The 24,699-nt window shown below is 50.9% G+C and overlaps 2 protein-coding genes across 5 annotated transcripts in view; both read right to left on the bottom strand.

Moving 5' to 3' along the window:
- Positions 1–183: 183 nt before the first annotated feature.
- DDOST (dolichyl-diphosphooligosaccharide--protein glycosyltransferase non-catalytic subunit) lies at positions 184–9,709 on the bottom strand. Of its 2 annotated transcripts, XM_025356499.1 has the most exons (11): positions 9,364–9,709; positions 9,048–9,158; positions 4,162–4,248; positions 3,739–3,842; positions 3,503–3,597; positions 2,693–2,786; positions 2,302–2,450; positions 1,691–1,838; positions 904–1,024; positions 675–781; positions 184–587 (listed from the first exon to the last, which is right to left on the bottom strand). In XM_025356499.1, exons 1-11 carry the CDS (start codon positions 9,515–9,517, stop codon positions 438–440), a joined length of 1,320 nt encoding a protein of 439 aa, XP_025212284.1. In that variant the 5' UTR covers positions 9,518–9,709; the 3' UTR covers positions 184–437. The 2 variants fall into 2 exon arrangements, with proteins under 2 accessions (XP_025212284.1, XP_025212293.1); XM_025356508.1 differs by lacking the exon at positions 9,048–9,158 and having other exon boundaries at positions 9,364–9,642.
- Positions 9,710–12,482: 2,773 nt separating this feature from the next.
- Positions 12,483–24,699, bottom strand: part of KIF17 (kinesin family member 17) — a 55,337-nt gene continuing 43,120 nt past the window's right edge. For 2 of the 3 annotated variants that reach the window (XM_025398207.1, XM_025398191.1), the window contains exons 12-15: positions 20,408–20,666; positions 18,876–18,946; positions 14,702–14,819; positions 12,483–13,230 (exon numbers count right to left, since the gene is read on the bottom strand). In XM_025398207.1, the coding sequence (XP_025253992.1) occupies positions 13,052–13,230; positions 14,702–14,819; positions 18,876–18,946; positions 20,408–20,666 (627 nt within the window). In that variant the 3' untranslated portion in view covers positions 12,483–13,051. The remainder of the gene's footprint in view (positions 13,231–14,701; positions 14,820–18,875; positions 18,947–20,407; positions 20,667–24,699) is intronic. The other variant, XM_025398198.1, reaches the window with a different exon arrangement.

A 24,699-nucleotide genomic window follows, 5' to 3' on the forward strand; every position in this document is an offset into this window, starting at 1 on the left:
GTCTACTAGCAACTTTCTTGTATCCTTTGAGGAGATGTTAGGAAGACTCATCATTTCACAGTTAAAGACGGTCCAGTCCTAGGCAAAATTTCATGAAGCCACTTAGGACTTTGTATCCAGTCATCACCAAACAGCAATCCCCACCCACAGCCGTTAGCAAAGCAGGACGGAGGCAAGGTGAAATTTGAGGGCGCCGTCGCTCTTTATTTTAGAAATGAGAGTGACTGCACATATGAAAAATGCCAATTAGCAATTCAGAGTGGAAAAACACATAAAAATTATCCCGACTCCCACCCGTTGGCTCTCAGTGTTACATCTCCCGCAGAGGTAAAGTTGTGCCATTCTCCCATGGCTTTAAACAAAGCAAAACAAAACCACCAATCCTAATAACCCCCGCCCCGTCTCCACGCTGTGCAGAGTCCCAGGGCTCTGGCCCCTCAGTCAGACTTCTCCTTCTCCTTCATGTGCAAGAAGACGATGCTGAAGATGAAGAGCCCCAGCATCATGGAGAAGGCGCTGGTGTAGTAGGGGTAGGCCGAGGGGATGAAGCGCTCATACTGTGTGTGCTGGAGTGGCCGCACGGATACCTGCAGGACAGACGTAGCAACACCTGGCCACTGCAGAGCCCGGGCAGGGCACATGCTAGCTGAAAACGGGCTGTCACCTATGCTTACCTGAGTGGAAGAGTACAGGTGTGTGTAGCCTAGCCGGTTGTAATCCACTTTAAACTGGAATACACCATACACATCGGGCAACTTGAACTGAACGCTGTATTTGCCACCTGCGGAAGAACCAACACAAATAACCGGGAGGGGTTTCCCAGAGCGTTTCCTGGTTGGGCCTCGGGAGCAAGTGAGGCCTGGGCCGTTTCTGGCAGTATCCTTGTGCAGGAACTACACTCACCTTTCTTCTTCAGGAAGGTCCTCACAAAAGGATCGATGCGGACAAACTCCAGCTGAATGTCATCGCCATCAAAGGGGACCCATTTCCCATTTGAGAGCTGCTGGATCACGATGCTGTACTCCTGAGATAAAAGGCCAGGTTAGCCACGGCTGGCCGAGACTGGAGGCATGCCACCACCCGCAGGCAGAGCTGCACTTAATTCCCACCCGACAAACGTGGCAGGAACGCCCAGGAGTTCAGAAGACCTGCAGATGCCCCGCCACCTGGCCCTGATCAGTAACCAATCTCTCTCCTCAGCAAGGTTAATCCCCCAACACAGCATCTCTGCCTCTTCTCTGAAGGCTCAAATGCCTTCACACGGTATTCATGGCCCATCAAAGTCTGGACTCAGACCACCCTGCTGACCCGGAATGTGCCAGGCACTTTCAAGCATTCATGCTTCCATATTCGCTTTCTCTCACCTAACAAATTCATCCTAATGACCTAACCGAAATGTTGTTTCTCTTATTAAGTCCAACTTTCTGGGCAGAGTCAATCAGTGAAGCCCCTCCCACTGCTGCCACTCTTAGCAAATACACATACCTCTTCAAAAGAAGTGCTCCTATTAGGACATCAGTTTTCATGCCAAGCTCTGCATTGAACCTGGCATGCTCGGGTGTAAGGATTAACTTCTTCATCTTTATGTATGCCCTTTAGGCCAGCACAGAAGTGCTCAATAAGTGCTTCTGAGCTGAGCCCAGTCAGCTTGGCAAACCCTTGGGGCCCTCCCACCCCAAGCATCTCTTACCACTAGGTCAGTGACAGTGTAGGCATTGGGTGGGGCTGTCTCGCCCACCCGGTGATGGGACACAGGCCCCACACGGAGAACACCCTCCTCCTTGAACACCCAGCGGGAGAGGGCCACAGCTAGCTCATAGTTGCCTGTCTGGGAATACCTGCAGGAGGGAAACAGGAGAAGCTTGGGCACCAGAGCCACCTTTTTTCCAGTGGTGCCTGATGGGCACGACCACTCATGTCCACCATGACAATGCCCTAGCAAAGTTCTGCCTGTAGGCCTTGGGCACCTAGGGACCCATGGTTAAAGGGAACACAGGAAAAAACGAAAAGATACGGGTGGTTGGGTGTTATTGCTCTGGGTGTCATTTGCACAACAAATACACAATTTTCTAAAAGGAACGGGGAGGTTAGGGATCTCTAGATGTCACGACTACCTTAAAGAATTGGAAGTGCCAATACCAGCAATACAGCAATAAAGCCCTGAAATAATCTGACAGCATCCGAAACACTCAGCCTCTTGACACTTTGAGCTAAAAGCCTCCTCCTTCCCCTTCTGAGTCCTCCCCATATACACAGACTGCACCACCTGGATCCCCGGCCCCTAAGCCTCCTGGCAGCTACCTCTGGGAGCCAGGTGCTGCCTTCTGCACTGCTGAGTTGAAGAAGGAGTCGCTGAAGAAGTCGAGGGAGCCGCTGAAGATGACACGGGCATTGTTCCTGGCCTGGAGCCCAGCAATGAGGAGGGTGTTCTTCCCCACCGCATGTGGATACTGGGAACAAAACAAGGCTGTGACCCAAGCAGTTCCAAGTAAGGGAAAAGCTGCCGCGCCTCCCGAGCAAGAGGACAGCAGGCCAGACCAAAACGACCCTGGCCCTACCTGAAGGGGAAGGCTGAGGCCACACCGCTTCTGCTCATGCCCCACCCCACCAACTTGTCACTTCCTCCACCTCAGCCAAATGTGCTGTTCTGCTTCATTCTTATTTCGAAGGCTCAAGGTTGTGAAGCCCTTACCTGAGTGATAGGCTTATCTGGGAAGAAGGAGTAAGATGTGGAAGAGCCCGTCAGGATGTCCAACACCAAAGGGTTATCAGGATCAGCCACCATCCTGTAGCAGGACGAGAGCAGCCCAGCACTGGCCCCAGGAACTGAGTCCAAGGACATGGGATCCCCGAGAGCCAGTTCTTCCCAGGAATGAATCCGTTTGTCTTAATTGCCAACCACTTAGCTCTTGTCTTGCTATAACAATGGAGTTTGACTTTTTGTTTTGTTTTGAAGACAGATCTCACTCTGTCACTCAGGCTGGAGTGCAGTGGCACGATCTTGGCTCACTGCAACCTCCACCTCCCGGGTCCAAGACATTCCCTTCCATCAGCCTCCCAAGTAGCTGGGATTACAGGCGCACACCACCATGCCCAGCTAATTTTTGTATTTTTAGTAGAGACAGGGTTTTGCCATGTTAGCCAGGCTAGTCTTGAACTCCTGAACTCAGGGGATCTGAGTCTCAGCCTCCCAAAGTGCTGGGATTACAGGCATGAGCCACCGCGCCCAGCCAACTATTTTTTTGTGTGTGTTAAGAGAGGAGCTCTCACTATGTTGCCCAGGCTGGTCTCAAACTCCTGGCCTCAAGTGATCCTTCTGCCTAGGCCTTCCCAAAGTGCTGGGATTACAGGTGTGAGCCACTCTACTTGGCCTTGGCTTAATATAATACATTAATCCCATCTATATAGCCGCAAAGAATCATAATTTTGGCTTGATTTCCCAAAAAAATTAAGTGACCCCTTATTCCCCTAGGTTTCTGCTGGTCTCTTCCTGCGCACTCACCCAACACCTCGAAAGAGGATGGGATTTAGAGATGATTTCCCAACGATGGTTGGGGCCTTCAGCAGGTTCTCAGTGTCAGCCACGATTAGCGTATGCTGCAAAGAGCAGATGGAAAGGTGGGTGGTCAGGAAAAGGTTCCTGAAGCCAGGGAGAACCTCCTCACGCCCTCTTGGTTTTTGGCTAGGCAGAGCTTTGCCTTATGTCCCTGAAACCTGGAGGGTGACAGGCCTGATTACCTGGCCAAGGTCTGAGATGTCATAGTTGTGATGGTCAATGACAGCCGTTTTCTCCTCATCAAACTCGATCCCACACTCACTGCCCAGCTCTCGAAGAGGGTCACCTGCAGAGACCCAAGAGACACCTGGCTGAGCCCTTACAGGGGGACCTTGGGCCAAGTGTCCTGGCTTCATTGTGACTCCCTCTCTGCCAGTCAGCCCCAGTGCCCTGCAGCTTCATCCGGCTGTCAGCCCCAAATGGACCACTGGACAGCAGTGTGGTATTCTGCCCCAGGAGTCAAATCTGAACTGATAAAACAGTTCCCTCACTGACTCCCCAGCTAAGGCCCACCCAGTGAATGCTAATTTGGCAGCTTCTGTTTGTAATGCTCTCCAACTCCCTGGAGAAGTGGAAAGCACCAGAACCTCCCAGGTCGGACTCACCAATGTCTGAGCTGGCAGCTACCAGCACACTGCCTCCACCGTCAATAAAGGCACTGATGGTCTCCACATTGATGTTGCCTCCAAAATCTGAAAGCAGGCACCACACACAGTGACCCAGAGATCTCCTCTCCCTGCTCCTCTTGACACTGGCAGGGAGGGGACATGAAGGGCAGAGCAGCCACGATCACTCACAGAGCAGCACCCTCTGGGGGCCACGATGAGGGAGAGGTTACGAGCACCACATCCCAGAACGGAAAGGCCCCCTCCTTCCAGCGTGAAGACTCAAAATTATGGCTCAGACTTAGAAACTTCTGGAGGTTTGGAGGAAACAGTCAAACATCCACTAATTGCACTGGTCAAGTAAGCTGTACGTATTTCAAGTCACATAGGAAATATGCATTTGGAAATGCTGTACTGCCCATATTTCATCTCATCACCTGCACCTTTCACACTAGTGACGCTGATCACTGGAGTCAGTTTCCAGAGCCTGTCAATTCCACTCCGTCTAAATGGTTTGAGGAAGAGCACTTCTGCATCGCTGGTGATGCCGTCACTTGACACCAGTACTCCCTGGTCTGGCATTAATCCATTTTTTTCTTATTAATCCTACAGATTCTATCCATGACATCCACAACAGAGCCACCCAGTACACTGCTTTTTAAAAAGTGATCACCAAAAGGGCTCATTAATTTCCAACATTTGTAACTGTGAGATCCTATCCTTTTTTGGTCAATTAATTGGGTCATGTGACTACTGCTATAAGCATCTAAAACTAGCACTGGGTGGGGCTATTTGAGGCTCCAGAGTCTCCCCAAAGTGTACTCTGATGTTCAACCTAAGGTAATGAAGGAAGTGCTCAGTAATCCATTTATTCGTTAAATGAGTAATTCTGTGAGCCAAGAAGAAAAACAAAGTGGACAATGTGGGAGGGGAGCTCTTGTGCCAAGGCTGTTTAGGGAAGACCTGCAAGTGGCATCTGAGAAGATGTAAGCGTGAGCCAGGCAGTCTGTGGGGTCAGAGGATTCCCAGCATAGTGAACACCAGGTGCAAAGTCCCCAAGGCGGGTGGGCATGGTCACCAGCAAGGGGCCCAGTGTGGCTTAGCTGGAAAGAAAGGAGTGAGCAGCAGGAGGTAAGGCCGAGTGAAGTGAGGGCCCGGGCTGCGCAGGGCTCTGCACCCCACACATGGGTCCTGTCGTGGGGAGCTGCTGGAGGATTCTGAGCAGGAGCCTGGCAGGATCTCCCTCCTATTTTTGAAGGATGATCCTGGCGGCGGGGTAGAGACTAGGGTACGAGGGTGAGCGTGGCCGTGGTGATGGGTTAGAAGGCCACTGTGAAAAGCTAGGCAGTGAAGAGTGCTGAGCTGACCGTGCAGCAGCAACAGAGGGAGGCGCGGCAGGCTTCCACGCCTTCTGAGGGCAGCAGGGCCTGCTGATGCTTCGACAGGGGCCTCAGAAAAGCTCCAAGGAGTCTGGCTGAGCAACCGGAAGGACGGACGTGCCAATTTCTGAGACTGGACAGAGAAGTGTATCCATTAGACCCCTAGTAGCAGGTGGAAATAACTTTGTAAAGATCTGAATAGAAGAGCCCTGTTTCTTGAGGGGTAATCTTCAGCAGAAAATAAAAGTGCCTTACCTGACCTTCAGGCATACACAGAAGTTCCTGTACTCTCTACCTCTGCCTCTCATGCTACATTCAAAAAGCCATCTATCCACTCTCCTTCAGATCAAAAAGCCATCTATCCACTCTCCTTCAGATCAAAAAGCCATCTATCCACTCTCCTTCAGATCAAAAAGCCATCTATCCACTCTCCTTCAGAGAGGCCAGGCAGTCTTAGACATCCCAAAAGCAGCCTATTGGCAGTGCAGTGGTTTGCAATCTTGGGCGATTGTGCCCCTCAGAGCAATGTCTGGAGACATTTCTTCGCTGTCACATAACAGGGAAGTGGCTACTGGCATTAATGGGCAGAGGCCCAGGGTGCTGTTAAACACCCTACAGTGTTACAGTGAGGCTGTCCTACAGTACACAGGACAGCCTCACTGTAAAAAATCATCCAGTCTGAAATGTCAAGAGTGCACCTGTTGAGGAACTCTTGTAAGGTAGAGAGAACACGGGCTTTGAAATTGAGACCACCTGGGGTTAAAACTAGGTAAATCCCTTCACCCTTTTGAACCCATTTCCCCATCTATAACAGGGATCCAGTTTTTCCTGGGTATAGAGGATGCGCTGAAAATTTCTTCCCTTGTAGCCATGACTGCCAGTGACCTGGGAGCCTTCCGATGCCAGAGAGGGCAAAGAAGCCACTGGAACATGGAGAGGGAAGCCAGGCCAGCACTCACACATCTGAGAGAATGACAGTGACAGTGGTCATGGGACCAGGGCAGGGCCCTGGGAGCAGACACCAAACCCCTACACCCTGAACCCTACCCTGCAGCCTCCTCCCAAGGAACACCTGAGGATTTCCTGCAGCAGCACCTTCCAAAGTGTGGGACCCACTCCACCAGAGGCAGAAAAGGCGGCAGCAGGAATGCGGGAACCGGGCTTTAAATAACCTTGAATCTCAGAGACAGAAAATTACTCCCCTTCCTTACTTTTCAAGCTTTCTCCATCAAAGAGAATGTCTTAGTTTGATACTAGTTGTTAGGACTTCTAATGCTTGCTAATCTCTTTTCAAGAGGGAACCTCAGGTTCAAAGCCTTCAGCAGGCAGCAGTATCTGGCTAGAACTTACGGATGTTGTTTTCATTCTATTTATAGTTACCTTCTATGTACATCAAGTGACGACACTGGATTTCCATTTTCAGTGGTGATTCTGGGCTCACTATTGGTTCCCTTTTAAAATGTTATTTTAGTTTTTTTTTTTTTTTCTTTTTTGAGACAGGGTCTTGCTCTGTCACTTATGCTGGAGTGCAGTTGGCATGATCTCAGCTCACTGCAGCCTTGACCACCGAGGGTCAGCAATCCTCCCACCTCAGCCTCCCCAGTAGCTGGGACTACAGGCATGTGCCCCACGCCCAGCTAATTTTGTTCATTTTTTGTAGAGATGAGGTCTCACTATGTTGCCCAGGCTGGTCTCAAACTCCGGGACTCAAGCGATCCTTCTGCCTCGGCCTCCCAAAGTGATGGGATTACAGAGATAATCTATCGTACCTAGCCTTTTTTTTTTCTTTTTAGCAGGTCAATTTGAAGAAAAATACTAGGTAGTTATTAGCACAGGAGATATGTAATATGGTAAAAACCATGAAGGATGTGTGCAAATAACTAAAGTTGGGGAAACACTGTTTTTCACTCTCTGCTGTTTCTCCCACCAACAGTATCCTCTCTCAGCCCACTCCCGACCAGTCTCATTCACTGCTTCTTTCCTTCCGACCTATACAAGCTGACAGTGCTTCCACTTCATCTTACATCCTGACACAGGGTTTGGTAACTCATTTCAGGTCTTTACTTTTATTTTCTCAAAAACAGACTGAAAGAACTCCTCTAGGGCAGACTCCCTATCCTTAAGATCTCCCCCAGTCCACTGTATGGTACCTATTTCAAAGTTTCAAACACAGTAAAAACTTGGCAAACCACCCATTACTACACTGAAGTCTCCATTCACCTGCCCAGTCATCTGAATATTTCAACTTATACCAATTGGGGGTGACATCTGCCTAACTAATCTTGCCTCCAAAAATTCAATTCCAAAAGCACATGTTGCAAGGGAGTTGGGAGTGACACAGTAAGTAATAGAAGCCTAGGAAAAATACTTGAGGGATTTGGTGGAACCTCACCTCACGTGAACTACAGAGAATAAACAAGCCATGTCCCAGTTATTCGAGAGTCTGAGGGAGGATCCCTTGAGCCTGGGAGGTAGAGGCTGCAGTAAGCCATGATCGCACCACTGCACTCAGCCTAGGGGACAGAGCAAGACCCTGTCTCAAAAAAAAAAAAAAAAAAAAGGCACCAATGAAGAACCTTCCTAAGCTTCATCAACTGAAGGGAGGAAGGCAGTCCTGTCTTAGACAGGGATAACTTGAGTCTTTTGAGAAAAAGATAAACTGAAGCAAATAAACAAGAGAATGACTAACATGCTCACCAAAAAAGTATGGCAAAAGAGAAACAGCCAAGGAGCTGGGGATGTTCAGCCTGGAGGAGAAACAACTGAATAAGCTATGACTATGTGGAGGCTATGCCTCCAAGCAAGACAAGCATTAGATCTATTCTCTAAGGTGCTGGGGAGCTTAAGAACAAAATAAAGCAGGAGACAATATTTGCTTAATATAAGAACTTCTTAACAGAATTGTTCAGTGGTGGAGTGGATTGCCTCGTAAAACAGGAATACTCAAGTATAAATTGGATAATCTGGCCAAGATATTCATTCTGTTAAACGACTAGCCAGCCCTCTGCGAGGCTGAGGCTGCTGGACGTATCTATCTATCCAGCCTCAAAGGGGAGGAGGGGTAGACTGGTAGATAATTGCTAAGGCTCTTTTTTCAGCCCGAGGCTATGAATCTATCTGAATTCTTAAGATCAACTGCCACAATACACAATGCCTCTTTATAGCAATCCATTTTAATAACAGGCCATTTCCTCTTTCCACCCAGGCAAACCCAATCCAGGAGATTTCTATCTTTCTATCAGGCCCTTTACAGAGTAAACTCCCTTCTCAGTAGAGCAGCAGGGTCCTGGGTTCCATGGTCTGCATCAACACTTGACTCCACAATCTTTAGCTGTGTCTTTTAGAAAGATCTCCCCTCCTAGGGTCAAGTCAGAAATGTGCATTTTTCTCATCTCCGTGGTAGCAGCGTCCATCCTATCACCCAGGACATGCCCAAGAACCAGAAGAAAGCAATCCATCAGTCCCGGGTCTCGAATCCCAGTGCTCGGGGCGAGGCGGAACCCTTACCTTCTACCGAGGGGGAGAAAATGATGAGATTGTCATAGAGGAATTCCCCATACTTTATGAGAGACAAGCTGGGGTCATCAGCGGTCTTGAATGTGAGCTCAAAGCCCCGGTCTGGACAAGAAAAAACAGGTAGTTGAGAAAGACGGGACGCGAAGGGAAACCCCTGCTGCAGACATCGCGGACCCGCACCCCAAGCGGCAGGCCAGACCCGGGCGGCCTGCTCCAGGAAAGGGAGTGGGGAGGAGAGTGCTCAATGCCCTCGATGCCGTAACAACCCCAGGCCCCCACACGCTCCTCCCTCAGACCCCGCTCTCACCCTTCAGGCTCCGGAAGAAAAGCGAATGAGTCTCCCGCACGTTGAGGTTGTCCAGCAGCACTAAGGTGCGGGGTCCGCTGGCGCAAACCGCGCCAAGCAAGGGCAGCAGCAACCAAAAGAGGGCCCAAGCCCGGGCCGCGGTGCTGGGCTCCATCTTCCTCCGCCTACCAAAGAACCCAGCACCTGGACACCGGAAGTACCCCGTCTACGGTAGCCCAATCGCGGCTCGTGGCCGTGGAGCATCACCCGGAAGTGATCGGCATACGCCGGGGGAGGCGCCAGAGCCGGAGCTTTGGCGGTAAGGAGCGCACAGCACAACCGGAAGTGTCCTGGTGGGAGGTGGATTCCTTGAACCCTATTGGTGAGAGTGTATCAAGGCCCCGCCTCCCTAAAGAAAAGGTTCAATCCTAGAGAGACAGCTCTGCAGCCGCGGCCAATCAACGAGGCCGAGCGCCCTTTGCTCCGCCCAGGCCGGCCTCCCGCCCCCTAGTCTGGAGCCCGCTGCCCGCTGGAGCTTGAGGAATTCTGCCTGGGTTTGACCGTAGCGTCCCGGACAGGTTGTGGAGCCACCTTCTCGCTGGCGGGGTCTTCACTGGGCCTGGGAAGGCTCGGGATCGGGAACTAAGCCCCACCTCCACCATCTCGAGGGAAGAGGGGTTGGAAGAGTAAGATCAGGGCCAGGGCACTTGGAGCCAACTTCCTGGGGCTCACGGCTCCAGGGGCCATGGCATGGACGGGCTTGTCCTGCCCAGCTCGGTGGCCCACGCTGGAGACTGTGAATGGGCAGTGGACTGGCCTAGCGATGGTTCTGTTTCCAAGCTGCATCTCTCACTAGCCGTTACCCGGGCATTGCACTTTTCTCCAGGACAGTTTCCCTGGCTGTAAATAGGGCTAAGGACGAGGTCCAGCTTCGCTGCTTATCTGTGTGCCTTAGGAACAGCCATTTAATTAACTCATCTCTGGGCTCTTGGGAGGAACATGGCAGGTTTTGAAGCACTTAGCGCCAGGCTAGACTGAACATCCATTCAATAATGTGACTCCCACCTCTTCTAGGTTAATATAGAGGCCACCCGGTTCACCTCAGACCTGCCTTTGCCCACCAGGGGTCTAAGTAAAAACTACCACAAGCAGCAAGACTTCCACTGTCTTCTGCGTCCCAACCACAATCCTGAGGCCAATGGTGACGGCACTTGTAGAGACAGAAGGTAGCACTTCCTTTCTGACACTTGTCCGCCAACCCAAAAATGGGGCAAAAATCAAAACCTCCCTCCATGCATCTTCTTAACGGACTCTGCTTGCTCTCCATTCCCACTGGCTCCGCCCCAAGGTAAGCCTCTGCAGAGCTCCTGGCTCCTGCACCCTAACTCCTGCCCTTCACCCTCGACACACAGTACCACATCCGCGCACCTCTAATTCAGAGCCAACGGTGTTAAACTGTTGTTTAGGAGTCGGCCACAGCACAGGGACACCCCAAGGCTCTTTGCTCTCAGGTCTCCACCTACACTCATCTCAGCAGGCCTCATCCCCCCTCAGTCCTTGCTCAGGGCGTCCATGCAACAGGAATGGCCCAGCCTTTAACACCCTGAGTTCCACACCTACTGCCTTTTGCTTTGCAGCGCCCTTCGCCAGGAGCCCCCTCCTTACACCCCCATCTTAAACCTCCCGGGATCTTCTCCATCCTTTCTGGGAGCCCCACCCAGCACTGCTTCCTTCAGAAAGGCACTCTTTGTTCCCCATAAAGACCTCATCTCGACCAGGTGCAGTGGCTCACACCTGTAATGGAAGGCCGAGGCGGGCAGATCACTTGAGGTCAGGAGTTCGTGACCAGCCTGGCCAACATGGTGAAAACCCGTCTCTACTAAAAATACAAAAAAAATTAGTCGGGTGTGGTGACGGGCGCCTGTAATTCCAGCTACTCATGAGGCTGAGGCAGGAGAATCGCTTGAACCCGGAAGGCGGAGGTTTCACTGAGCTGAGATGGCGCCACTGCACTCCAGCCTGGGTGACAGAGCGAAACTCCATCTCAAAAAAAGAAAATAAGTTTGTTTTTTTTTTTTTTTTTTTTTTTTTGAGACAAAGTCTCGCTCTGTCGCCCAGGCTGGAGTGCGGTGGCGCAATCTTGGCTCACTGCAAGCTCCTCCCGGTTTCCCGCCATTCTCCTGCCTCAGCCTCCCGCGTAGCTGGGACTACAGGTGCCGCCACCACACCCGGCTAATTTTTTGTATTTTTAGTAGAGACGGGGTTTCACCATGTTGCCCAGGATGGTCTCCATCTCTTGACCTTGTGATCTGCCGGCCTTGGCCTCCAAAAGTGCTGGGATTACAGGCGTGAGCCACCACGCCCGGCCTAAAAATAATTTTAAAAAGACCTGATGTCACCTGTTCTGACTCAAGACGCACTGCCGCCTGCCACTGGCTGGACATCTCTGTAGCTGTCTAAGCACCCCCACCCGAGCTTCTCAAGAGTGTGAGCTTCTCAAGAGTGTGAGCCCAGGCCTGTGTCTTGTAGGGACTGCCATGGAAATTGATACAAAATAGGAAGGTGGAGGACTAACACAAAGCACCTGCTATGCCCCAGGAGCTTTACATACTATCTCATTTAATCTTCACATGAACCCTGTGAGGTGGGCGTTATCCCCATTTCACAGATGAGGCTCAGAGTGAAATGGGTTCCAGGACTGTGCCAAAGGCCAAGCCTTTCCCTTAGATTTGGGGCCCCCCACAGGAGAGGCCTGGGATAGAATGGGCAAGGGGAGGTACCCCCCTATGTGGACACAAATAGGTTGGCCTGGATTCATTTCTGGCTGTATCAGGGAACCCAGTCCCAGCACAGCCCCCAGGACTGTCAAAAGCTGGGCCCTTTTCTGGCCTCAGTGAGACATGGCCCTATTTTCCACAACAAGGGGTCTGCTTTCTTGGGTCACAGGTCCTTCGAGAATCTAATGAAAATTCAGACGCTCTTCCCAGAAGAATGTACTCACGATTGTAGGGAGCTGCAGAAACCCTGGAGGTCCCAGGCAAGAGAACGCTTCTTCCAGAAACAGCTTCCCTGGGACAGCCAGGCCACAATGGCAGGGAGGGGCCCCAAGGGACACAGTCAGAGGGCCAGAGAAGGGGAGCTTATCTTAAAAGCAGTTTATTGGGCAGCTTAATGTGGAGTGGCCTTCCCTGGGCCACAGACCAGCCAGGAGTGGGCAGTGCAGGAAGACTTGCTGTGGGACCCCTGTACCACCCACGGGGCAGGGCAGTTCTCAGGAAGTGGGGCCAGTCAGGCAGAGGCACAGTTCCTTCCCGGCTGATACTGAGCTTCCTCCACGTGGCAGCTGCTGCCCACTCCATCAGGGCTGGTGAAGGCCATGAAGCAGGTCTGAGGCTTTGAAGCAAAGACCAACACTGGTGGGCATGGGTGTGGGCTCCGTGGCAGGTGAGCAGACGGAAACACTGATGTGGTGCGAACAGCTGGAGCAGGCCTCTCTAAGGAGGACTGTTCAGCCTCCAAGGGGCTCCTGCCCAGGGCAGAGGTGGACTCTCTGGGGAACAGGGAAGGGAATGTGTCTTCCCAGGGCTGAGGGAGCCCTCAGGCCCCGGAGCGCTGTGTGGCAGGTGGGAGGAGGCCTGGCTGGGACTGCCCTGGGAGGGCCTGGCAGTCATTAGATGCCTATAAGGCAGACAGCGGCAGGCAGCTGTGCTCACAGAGGCTCACTGCCAAAGTTGCTTTTACTTTTCTTACGCTTGGCCTTGGTGAAAGGGATGTCAAGGGACTCGAGGCGGAAGGGCCGGGGCTGGGGCATTTCAGGGGCCTGGGTGGGTGGGATGGCAGGGTTGTTGCTGAGTGGGCAGCTGAGGCCTGGTGGCGAGTTGTGATGTGCTGTGGGGAAGAGGGGCAGAGGTGCTGGTAAGCCAAGAGAGCAGGGATGGAGAGAAAATGCCCTAAGTGGGTAGGATGGAGAGCCTGGACCACCCTGCTCCCGCCACCCCCTGCCCAGCCAGAGGCCCTGGCCCTGCAGCTGGGACCCCAGGCTCTGCAAGGCTGCTCTGGCTGAGGTCTCAGACCCAGCAACTATGTCTGGATCTAAAGAGGCTGGGCTGGGGAGTTGGGGTTTTAAAGCCTCAGACTGAGGCAGCCTGGGATCTCAAGCCAGTCAAGCCTGGGTTCAAAGTCCAGCTCCACTGCTTCCTATAACCTTAGAGAAGCTGCTTCATCTCTGAGCCTTAGTTTCCTCATCTGCAACATAGGCACAATGCCAGGCACTCAATCCTATTTCCCCACCCACCACCCACCACCTTATTCCTCAACTCTACCCGTTCTGTCTCTTAAATAACCTCAATATATAGAACTAAAATTTGCTTTTTTTTTTTTTAAAGACAAAGTCTCACTCTGTCACCCAGGCTGGAGTGCATTGGCACAGTCTCAGCTCACACGGTCTCAGCTCACTGCAACCTCCACCTCTCAGGTTCAAGCAATTCTCATGCCTCAGCCTCCTGAGTAGGGGGAATTACAGGCATACATCACCACACCTAGCTAATTTTTTTTTTTTTTTTTTTTTGAGACAGGGTCTCACTCTGTTGTCCAGACTGGAATGCAGTGGTACAATCTCGAATCACTGCAACCCCCACCTCCCAAGCTCAAATGATTCTCCTGCCTCAGCCTCCCAAGTAGCGGGATTACAGGCACGCGCCACTACCACCCGGCTAATTTTTGTATTTTTAGTAGAGAGGGGGTTTCACCATGTTGGCCAGGCTTGTCTCGAACTCCTGGCCTCAAGTGATCTACCCGCCTCAGCCTGCCAACGTGCTGGGATTACAGGCGTGAGCCACCACACCTGGCCAAGATTTGCTTTTTATTGCTATTTTATTGGAAGCTCTGCGGGCTTTGCTTTCAGTTTTAAAAGCAGATAAATGAAGTGATGCTTAATTCTTAAAAGCGTATTTTGCATTTGTGGCCCTTGCCAAGTGAAGTCAATCTGCATTTGGAGGAAGTCACAATGCTGGTGTGTAACTCGCCAGGAAGCTGGTGTGTAACTAGTGAGACCTGAACCTGTGCATCCCCAGCCGGGCCCCTGAGCCATGTGCTGAGTGCCTAGGGGGGCCAGGGGAGACAAGGATGGAGCAAAGAGGAGACTCTGTATTGAGCACCAGCCCCTGGGCTGGGCCGTTTCCTCACCTCCTCTCACCTAATCCTGAGAAGTTGGTGTTACCCCCCACATTTTGTAGCTAAGGAAACTGAGGCTCCGAGAGGAAAGCAGTTTTTGAACCCAGGTCTGTCTGACTTCAAAACTATCCCCTTCATGCCTCTCCCAGTTGTGTGGAGAGGGTGGGAACAGGGGAGGGACACTCACTGAGGCTCTTCCTGGCGTCGGTGCCGAGGATCTGGCTGGCCCGCTTAGACCGGAAGTAGTTGCTGGCGATGTTTTCACTGTTGCTTCGGCTGAGCATGAGCCTATAGCGGTCCTCCTCCTGCCAAGATGCAGATGCCCGTGGTCACGCCCCCTTGTTTATGCCCCTGGCACAGAGCTCCGCAGCCTCTGGCATCCTGCGGCAGTGGGGGGCCACCCCAGCCTCCCCCAAGTTATCACAGGGCTGGAGCAGGCACTGCCCACTCTGGTGTACCCTACACCGTAGGCCCTGGACTCGTGGGTGGGATCCCAGGTAGCTCGGGGCCAGGAAGTCAGAGTCTCCAGCCAAGCCTGCACCCGGCCTCCCCTTCCTTGAGATGGGAAGTGCCTTATTCTGTCTTACAAAGCTCAAAACAGGGTGTCCTGCCGGCTCCAGCAGGGGCCAGGGTGATACACAAACCCCAAATCTATCACGACATGTTCATAGAATAGGCAATGCGATGCTATCCTCAGCTCACGGGTACATTTGTGACCATTAGAACTGGAATCCTAGCGTTTTTATCACCAAGAGCTATTATTTTTCACCACTATTATGGACTTGTTTTCTTCAGTCTAAATCTCCCTTTTCAGGGAATTGCCCTCCTTCCACTTGATGGTCCCAGTGGGGTGAGCATTCATAGAGCCCTATACTACATCTGACTCCCACCCCTTTGCTACACAGCAGGACATGTGACCCAGACTGCACCAATCACAGAACCACATCTTCCTAAACACAGTAATTGGTCCAAGAGTAAGCCCATGACCCAGGCAGAGCCAATCAGAATCTCTCCCTGAGCTGTAGTTTAAGGATGCTTTAAGACAAGGGCCTCCAACCCCCAGGCCATGGACTGGTACCAGTCCGTGGGCTGCACAGCAGGAAGTGAGCGGCAGGTGAGCAAGTGAAGCTTCATCTATATTTACAGCTGCTCCCCATCACCTGAATTATTGCCTGAGCTCCACCTCCTGTCAGATCAGCGGTGGCATTAGATTCTCATAGGAGTGCAACCTATTGTGAACTGCGCATGTGAGGGATCTAGGTTGCTCGCTCCTTATGAGAATCTAATGCCTGATGACCCGTCACTGTCTCCCATCACCCCTAGATGGGACCGTCTAGTTGCAGGAAAATGTGCTCACGGCTCCCACTGATTCTACATTATGGTGAGTTATATAATTATTTCATTATATATTACAATCTAATACCAATAGAAATGAAGTCCACATTAAATGTAATGCACTTGAATCATCCCGAAACTATCCAACCCCCACCCTGTCCTGATCTGTGGAAAAACTGTCTTCTACGAAACTGGTCTCTGGTGCCAAAAAGACTGGGGACAGTTGCTTTAACAGACCAGGCCTCTCTCCCTTTTGGATCACAAATGGCCAGCAGCTGTCCTTCCAGCCATGTGGAGAAAGCCTGCAGCTAGCATACCAAGGGAAGCAGGAACAAGAGGTGAAGACATAGGCCAGGAGCGGTGGCTCACGCTGTGATCCCAACACTTTGGGAGGCCAAGGCGGGCAGATCACCTGAGGTCAGGAGTTCAAGACCAGCCTGACCAACATGGAGAAACCCTGTCTCTACTAAAAATACAAAAAAATTAGCTGGACGTTGTGGTGCATGCCTGTAATCCCAACTACTCTGGAGGCTGAGGCAGGAGAATCGCTTGAACCTGGAGGCAGAGGTTGCGGTGAGCTAAGATCACACCACTGCACTCCAGCCTGGGCAACAAGAGTGAAACTCTGTCTCAAAAGAAAAAAAAAAAAAAAGGTGAAGACAGACACAGACCCTGACTGTTTCAGCCCCTAGATCCAGCCATGCCTGAAACTGGTCCACTTACATGAACTAAAAAATTCCCTATTTTTCTTATGGTTGTTTGCTTTGGTATCTATCACTTGGAGCTGAACGCATTCTGACATAACCTCTTTGTGGTCCCAGATTAAGAATGTCTTTTTTCCTGGCAGCAAATTTCCTTTTTTTTTTTTTGAGACGGAGTCTCGCTGTGTCTCCCAGGCTGGAGTGCAGTGGCGTGATCTCGGCTCAATGCAAGCTCCGCCTCCCGGGTTCACGCCATTCTCCCGCCTCAGCCTCTCAAGTAGCTGAGACTACAGGCGCCCGCCACCACGCCCGGCTAGTTTTTTGTATTTTTAGTAGAGACGGGGTTTCACCATGTTAGCCAGGATAGTCTCGATCTCCTGACCTCGTGATCCACCCGCCTCGGCCTCCCAAAGTGCTGGGATTACAGGCTTGAGCCACCGCGCCCGGCCTGCAAATTTCCTTTTTATGAAACTGCCAATCAAGCTCTAGACCACCATGAGTGGCCCCTTGCAGCCTGAGTTGCTCAGCCAGAGATGTTTGGTTGGAATTCATTAGCGATCTTATCATAACTGTAAAGGTATATTCTATGTGGATTTTCTGAAATATTTGTAATGGCTTAAGGCAGAATCTGGCCTGCAGACTATTTTTGTAAATAAAGTTTTATTGGAACACCATTCATTTGTGTATTACCTGTGGCTGTTTTTGTGCTACAGTGGCAGAGCTGAGTGGTTGTGACAGAGACCACATGGTTCACAAAGCCCAAGATATTTATGATAGGGTCCTTTACAGAAAAAGTTTGTTGACCGCTTATCAACAAACTTTTTGACCCCTGTCAAACCCCTGTCAAAAAGTTTGTTGACAACTCTTTGAGTTTTTCTATTAACTTAGCTGGTAGTTACTGTCCCCAGCAGCCGCCAGAGGCCCAGACACAAGGACACCAACAGGGGGTCCAGCTGCCTGGGTCCCTCTCTGGTGGCCCTGCCTAGCCTGAGGATCTATAAATAATAACAACTTTCATATCATTGTTCATGGAGTTGTGTCGTGGAAGCTGTGCCTGCTGACCAGGCCACCCCCAGGGACCGGTGGACTCCCCGCTGGTGCCCTTCTGTCTGGGCCTCTGGTGGCTGCTGGGGACAGTAGCTCCCAGCTAAGTTAACAAACTTGAAGAGTTTCATTGAAAACACCCTGCTTGGCCAGGCACAGTGGCTCACGCCTATAATCCCAGCACTTTGGGAGGCCGAGGCGGGTGGATCACGAGGTCAGGAGATTGAGACCATCCTGGCTATCCCAGTGAAACCCCATCTCTACTAAAAATACAAAAAATTAGCCGGGCGTGGTGGCGGGCACCTGTAGTCCCAGCTACTTGGGAGGCTGAGGCAGAAGAATGGTGTGAACCCGGGAGGCAGAGCTTACAGTGAACCGAGATTGCGCCACCGCACTCAGCTCACTGCACTCCAGCCTGGGCGACAGAGCGAGACTCTGTCTCAAAATAATAATAGTAATAATAATAATAGTAATAATAAAAAAGAGGCCAGGCATGGTGGCTCACACCTGTAATCCCAGAACTCTGGGAGGCCGAGGCGGGTGGATCACGAGGTCAAGAGATCAAGACTCTCCTGGCCAACATGGTGAAACCCTGTCTCTACTAAAAATACAAAAATTAGCTGGGCATGGTGGCACGTGCCTGTCATCCCAGCTGAGGCTGAGGCAGGAGAAACGCTTGAACTTGGGAGGCAGAGGTTGCAGTGAGCCGAGATCGCACCACTGCACTCCAGCCTGGTGACAGAGTGAGACTCCATCTCAAAAAAAAATAAAAAACCACCCATGCTTTAAGAACATGCATTTCTGTTGCACTGAAAAATATAGGAGATAGGTCTTGCCACTGAGCTTAGAAAAAAAAAAGACAGAATACGAGAGAGGTGAAAATAAAGTGACTTAGGAATCCCAATTACTGCTTCATGAACCCTCTGAGGACCCTTTTGGTCTGAGGATTACCGGCAGGAAACCAGAATGTGCTGCTTGTCCTCTGAGTTTGAGGCTGAAGCCTCTGTCCTTCACCGGCAAGATGGGCCACCAGGAACCATCTACTTTCCCTTGGTATTTATGACTGTGAGTGCCTTTGAATGAGGGCCAGAGGGGGTTGAGGGTCTAGGTGCCAATGGAGGCACATGAAAAGGATCCAGCCTTGGCCCCTTCTTTAATCCTTAGGCAGGAGGAAAGTAGAAGACCAACTCTCTGCAGTAACGCTGACCCACGGCACTGGGGGCAGAGCCCTCCCAGCCCCCAACACCCCACTCCTTCTCCCCACCGGGAGGGAGTCCTCACCATGTTCGGCTCGCCGTTGTCTGCTGCAGAGGTTTTGCGGGCTGGTTTGTTCTGTGGCCCAGTTGAAACTGCTATGAGAAAACAAAAGCTGAAGTCACTGCTGCCTGGTGCAAGGCCCAGAGGAGGGCACAGGTGGAGGTGGGGGTCAGGCCTGGCTCAGGCTTAAACAGGGGAGGACACTTCCCAGCCCAAGCCAAGGGATAATTTTAAGAAACAGACAGCAGGAGGGGCTCAGACACCAGAGAAGACCCTCATCTGCTTCCAGGCAAGATAGCAGCCAAGGGGCTTCCAGGCAAGACAGCAGGCAAGGGTGGGGACAGACAGGAAGGCTGCTGCATCCGAGAGCATGTGGGAAATGGAGCGGGCTGGGGTCTCAGCAGGGATAATGTCAATGCCATCTATAAATATCAGAGATGTCGGACCTGGATGAACACTCTGAGCAAGAGGGAGGACTCCTGGGGGGCACTGTGGGCTCCCCAAATGCGCAGAGTCAGGTCCATGGCTGGAGAAAGAGCCACAGCATGTCTGGCTTTACTCTGAGACTCATCAGAGGTGAGGAGGCCTTCAAGGTCATCTCATCCAACCCCTTCTTTGTAAAGAAGCCCAGAGAGGGACAGTGATCTTCGGAACGTCACACGTGAGGTCAGCAGCAAGAGCGGAAGCTGAACCAGGCCTGAAACTCTGCACTGTGGGTTTCGATCTATGGTCCTCCCACTCACTGCTGTGACTGTGACTTTAGACCGTCTGAGATTGTGTGCTCCTATGTGAAAGGGGTAGAAGACCTGTCCTTCTTAGGGCTGTTGTAAGGATGAACCAGTGGCAATGCTCATTAGGATAACATGTAGCAAGCACTCACTATGTGCCAGGCACTGCTCTAAGCGTTTCATGTGTATTAACACATTTCTGGTTTTTGTTTTTCGGGGGTTTGTTTGTTTTGAGACAGGGTCTCACTTTGTCACCCAGGCTGGAATGCAGTGGCACAATCTTGGCTCACTGCAGCCTTGACTTCCCAGGCTCAAGCAATCCTCTCGCCTCAGCCCCCCAAGTAGGTGGGACTACAGGTACACACTGCCACGCCTGGCTAATTTTTGTATTTTTTTTTAGAGACAGGGTTTCATCACGTGGGCCAGGCTGATCTCGAACTCCTGGACTCAAGCGATCTGCCAGCCTCAGCCTCCCAAAGTGCTGGGATTACAGGCGTGAGCCACCATACCTGGCCTGTTAACACAGTTCAAGCCTTACAGCAACTTTAAGAAAGGTGCTGTTATTCATCCCCATTTCACAGATGAGGACACCGAGTCCCAAAAAGGGCACACAGGCAGTGGTGCTGCCAGAATTCCAACCCACATCTGTCTGCCTCCAGACAGTGTGAAAACACACCACTTTCTCAGAGTCCTGACGCGTTAGATACCCAGGCCCACGTGTCTGCTACACCCACAGCCTGCAAGGACAGGCCCTCGCTCCCTGCCAGTCTGCAGGATGGTGAACCGTGAAGGAGGGAGGGGAGGGCAAGGGCCAGCCAAGCTCCTGACCTACTGGGAGGCTGGTTTTTGTGATGACGGGCTGTGGGATCTTCCAGAAGCCATTATCTTCGTCCCAGCAGGACTCACGCCGAATCTTCTCCAGGTTGCTGTAGTTACAGTCCCTGCGAATCAGGGGCTGCACCTGCTCCAGGATTTGCTGCAAGAGCATGGAGTCACGCTCCTGCCGGCGGATGGTGGCCAAGTAATCGATCTTCTCCAGCTGAAACTCGGACTGCAGATCTTTGATCTCCACCTCTGCTGCCCGAAGCTGAAAGCAAAGGATGACAGGCAGTGAGCAGGGAAAGATACCTCCCGTTCCATCTAACCGCCCTGTCCACTCACTGTCCGGCCAGCAGCCACACATCATCTGTTCACTGGCCTGATCAGCCATCCATTCTCATCCCCACCATCCATCCAGCCATCCTTCCCTCCATCCATCCATCCACCTTCTCTCACACCCACCAATCCTTCCGTCTATCCAACCACCTTGCTGCCTCGCCACCTGGCATTTAAATGAGCACCTAATGTGTCCCCCCAGCCCTGCAAAATGCAGGGCAAAAGTTGATCAGCAACTCCAACAGCCAGCCCTCAGTCACTATCCCCTAGTGTACATTTCATTCAGGGGCCTTTTAGAAGGTCCCACATCTAACACCACAGTTCTAAAGGATCTCAGAGAACGGCACAAGTGACATCTCTAAGGAGGACAACAGGCACAAACTCTCCGATTGACAATCCTCACTCTCCCACTGCTACAGCCCTGTGTTACGGTGTGACAAACACTGGACCTAAGAGTAAGACCCACCTTGATTTGATCAATCCAGATCCTTTTGGTCTCCTGCTCAAGTCTGCCAGACTGGTCCCCCATTCCCTCCTGAGCACAGGTGACTGCCAGCCCCAGCCATAACCACCCTCTCCCTGAGCCCCAAGACTCCCTGGTACACAGTCTGTTTCCTCAAAGAGCAGGTTCAGTTTGATTAGTAAAGAGGGATGTTTGAGGTTGGGCACGGTGGCTCACACCTGTAATCCCAGCACTTTGGAAGGCTAAGGCGGGTGGATCATTTGAGGTCAGGAGTTTGAAACCAGCCTAGCCAACATGGTGAAATCCCATCTCCACTAAAAATACAAAAAAATAGCCAGGTGTGGTGGTGGGCACCTGTAATCCCAGCTGTTTGGGAGGCTGAGGTAGGAGAATTGCTTGAACCCGGGAGGTGAAGGTTGCAGTGAACCAAGATCGCACCAATGCACTCCAGCCTGGGCGACAGGGTGAGACTCTCTCTCACAATAAATAAATAAATAAGAAGGATGTTTGAATTCATGCACTGATACCCATTTGAGAACAGCTGGCAGGACACGGGTGGGCAGGACAGCCACAGAGAGGCTGGTGCACAGGGGTTTCAACTGGATTAACAATGTTCCATTTCTTTTGTTTTGTTTGTTTGTTTGCTTTAAATAGAGACAAGGTTTCACTTTGTTGACCAGGCTGGTCTCAAACTCCTAGACTCAAGCAGTCCTCCCATCTCAGCTTTCTTTTTTTTTTTTTTTTTTTTTTTTTTGAGACGGAGTCTCGCTCTGTCACCCAGGCTGGAGTGCAGTGGCCGGATCTCAGCTCACTGCAAGCTCCGCCTCCCAGGTTTACGCTATTCTCCTGCCTCAGCCTCCCGAGTAGCTGGGACTACAGGCGCCCGCCACCTCGCCCGGCTAGTTTTTTTTTGTATTTTTTAGTAGAGACGGGGTTTCACCGTGTTAGCCAGGATGGTCTCGATCTCCTGACCTCATGATCCGCCCGTCTCGGCCTCCCAAAGTGCTGGGATTACAGGCTTGAGCCACCGCGCCCGGCCCCATCTCAGCTTTCTAAAGTGCTGGGATTACATGCATGAGCCACAGTGGCCCAGCCTGCTCCATTTTTTTTTCTTTTTTTGAGACAGATTTCACTCTGTCGCCCAGGCTGGAGTGCAGTGGCGAGATCTCAGCTCACTACAACCTCTGCCTCCAGGGTTTGAGCGACTGTTATGCCCCAGCACCCGAGTAGCTGGGACTACAGGCTTGAGTCACCACACTCAGCTCATTTTTTTGTATTTTTAGTAGAGACAGGGCTTCACCATGTTGGCCAGGCTGATCTCAAATTCCTGACCGCAGGTGATCTGCCCGCCTTGGCCTCCCAAAGTGTTGGGATTACAGGTGTGATCCACCGAGCCCGGCCCTGCTGCATTTCTTAGACTGGGTAGTAAGCACATGGTGTTAGTGGGTATAATAATCATTATATATATTTGGACATCTGGAATCACGCACAATAATTTTTGTTTGTTGTTTTTTTTTTAGAGACAGGGTCTCACTCTGTTGCCCAGGCTGGAGTGCAGGGGCACCTTCTCAGCTCACTGCGGCCTCGACCTTCTGGGCTCAAGCAATCCCCCCACTTCGGCCTCCCAAGTAGCTGGGACTACAGGTGTGAGCCACCACACCCTGCTAATTTTTTAATTTATTGCAGAGACAGGATCTCCCTGTGTTGCCCAGGCTTGTCTGGAGTTCCTGGCCTCAAGTGGTCTTTCTGCCTCAGCCTTTCAAAGTCCTGGGATTACAGGCATGAGCAACTGCACCCAGCACGATAATTTTTATAACAGTTTTCTTGAGACGTAATTCATGTAATTCATATGCCATACAATTCTCACTGTCACCAAGCTGGAGTGCAGTGGCGTGATCTTGGTTCACTGTAGCCTCGACCTTCCAGTCCTCCCTCTCTCCCAGTCCTCAGTCTCCCGAGTAGTTGGGACTACAGGTGCATGCCACCACTTCTGGCTAATATTTTTTAAATTTTTTGTAGAGGCAGGGTTTCCCCCATGTTATCGAGGCTAGTCTTGAACTCCTGGGTTCAAGCGATCCTCCCACTTTGGCCTCCCAAAGTGCTGGGATGATAGGCATGAGCCACTGCACCATCCAATTTATCCCTTTTTTTTTTTTAAGTGACTTGTGCTTTTGGTGTCATACCTGAGAAACCACTGCCTAATCCAAGGTAACAAAGATTTACACCTACGTTTTCTTCCAAGAGTTTTACAGTTTTGGCTCTTACATTTAGGTTTTGATCCATTTTGAGTTAATTTTTGTATGCAGTGTGAGGTAAGGGTCCAACATTATTCTTTGGCATGTGAATATCCAGTTGTCCCTGCACCATTTATTGACAAGACTGTCCTTCTGCCACTGAATTATCTTGGCATCCTTATCAAAAATCAGTTGACAGGCTGCATGTGGTGGCTCAGTCCTGTAATCCCAGCACTTTGAGAGGCTGAGGCAGGTGGATCACCTGAGGTCAGGAGTTCGAGACCAGCCTGACCAATATGGTGAAACCCCATCTCTACTAAAAAATACAAAAATTAGCCAGGTGTGGTGGCATGTGCCTGTAGTCCCAGCTACTTGGGAAGCTGAAACAGGAGAATTGCTTGAACCCAAGAGGCAGAGGTTGCAGTGAGCCAAGATTGCACCACTGCACTCCATCTCAAAAAAAAAAAATAATAATTGATAACTGTAAATATGAGGGTTTATTTCTGGATGCTCAATTGTATTCCATTGATCTGTGTGTCTGTTCTCACGCCAGTACCACACTGTCTTGATTACTGTAGCTTTGTAGCAAAGCTTTGCAACCAGGAAGTGTGATTCCCCTGATTTTGTTCTTTTCAAGATTGTTTTGGCTATTTTGAGTCCCTTGAATTTCATTGTGAACTTTAGGATCAGCTTATCAATTTCTGCAAAGAAACCAGCGGAAACTCTGATAGGGATTGCCTTCAATCTATAGATCAATTTGAGGAGTACTGACCTCTCACCAATACGACTCTGCCAATTCATATGAACATGAGATATCTTTCCATTTATTTCGGTTTTCTTAATTGCTTTCACATTTTTTTCATTGTTTTTGGAATATAAGTTTTATACTTTTTTTTTTTAATAGCTGGGTGTGGCGGTGCACATCTGTAATCCCAGCTACTCAGGAGGCTGAGCCATGAGAATCACTTGAACCTAGGAGGTGGAGGTTGCAGTGAGCAGAAATCATGCCACTGCACTCCAGCCTGAGACTCTGTCTCAAAAAAATGAAAAAGAAAAAAAGAAAAGATAATATCAAATCAGCTCCTCACACATGTGCCAGGATAAACTCCAACTACATCAGAGATTTACTTTTTTTCTCCACCCTTGTGACAGATTAAGGATCAGAGATTTAAATGTAAAAAAGATGAAACCATAGAAGTTCTAGAAAAAACATGAGGGAATTTTCCCAACTATGATTGAAAATGAATATGCAATAATTTTTTAATAGT

The sequence above is a fragment of the Theropithecus gelada genome, chromosome 1 (assembly GCF_003255815.1).
Source record: "Theropithecus gelada isolate Dixy chromosome 1, Tgel_1.0, whole genome shotgun sequence".
Lineage (NCBI taxonomy): Eukaryota > Metazoa > Chordata > Mammalia > Primates > Cercopithecidae > Theropithecus > Theropithecus gelada.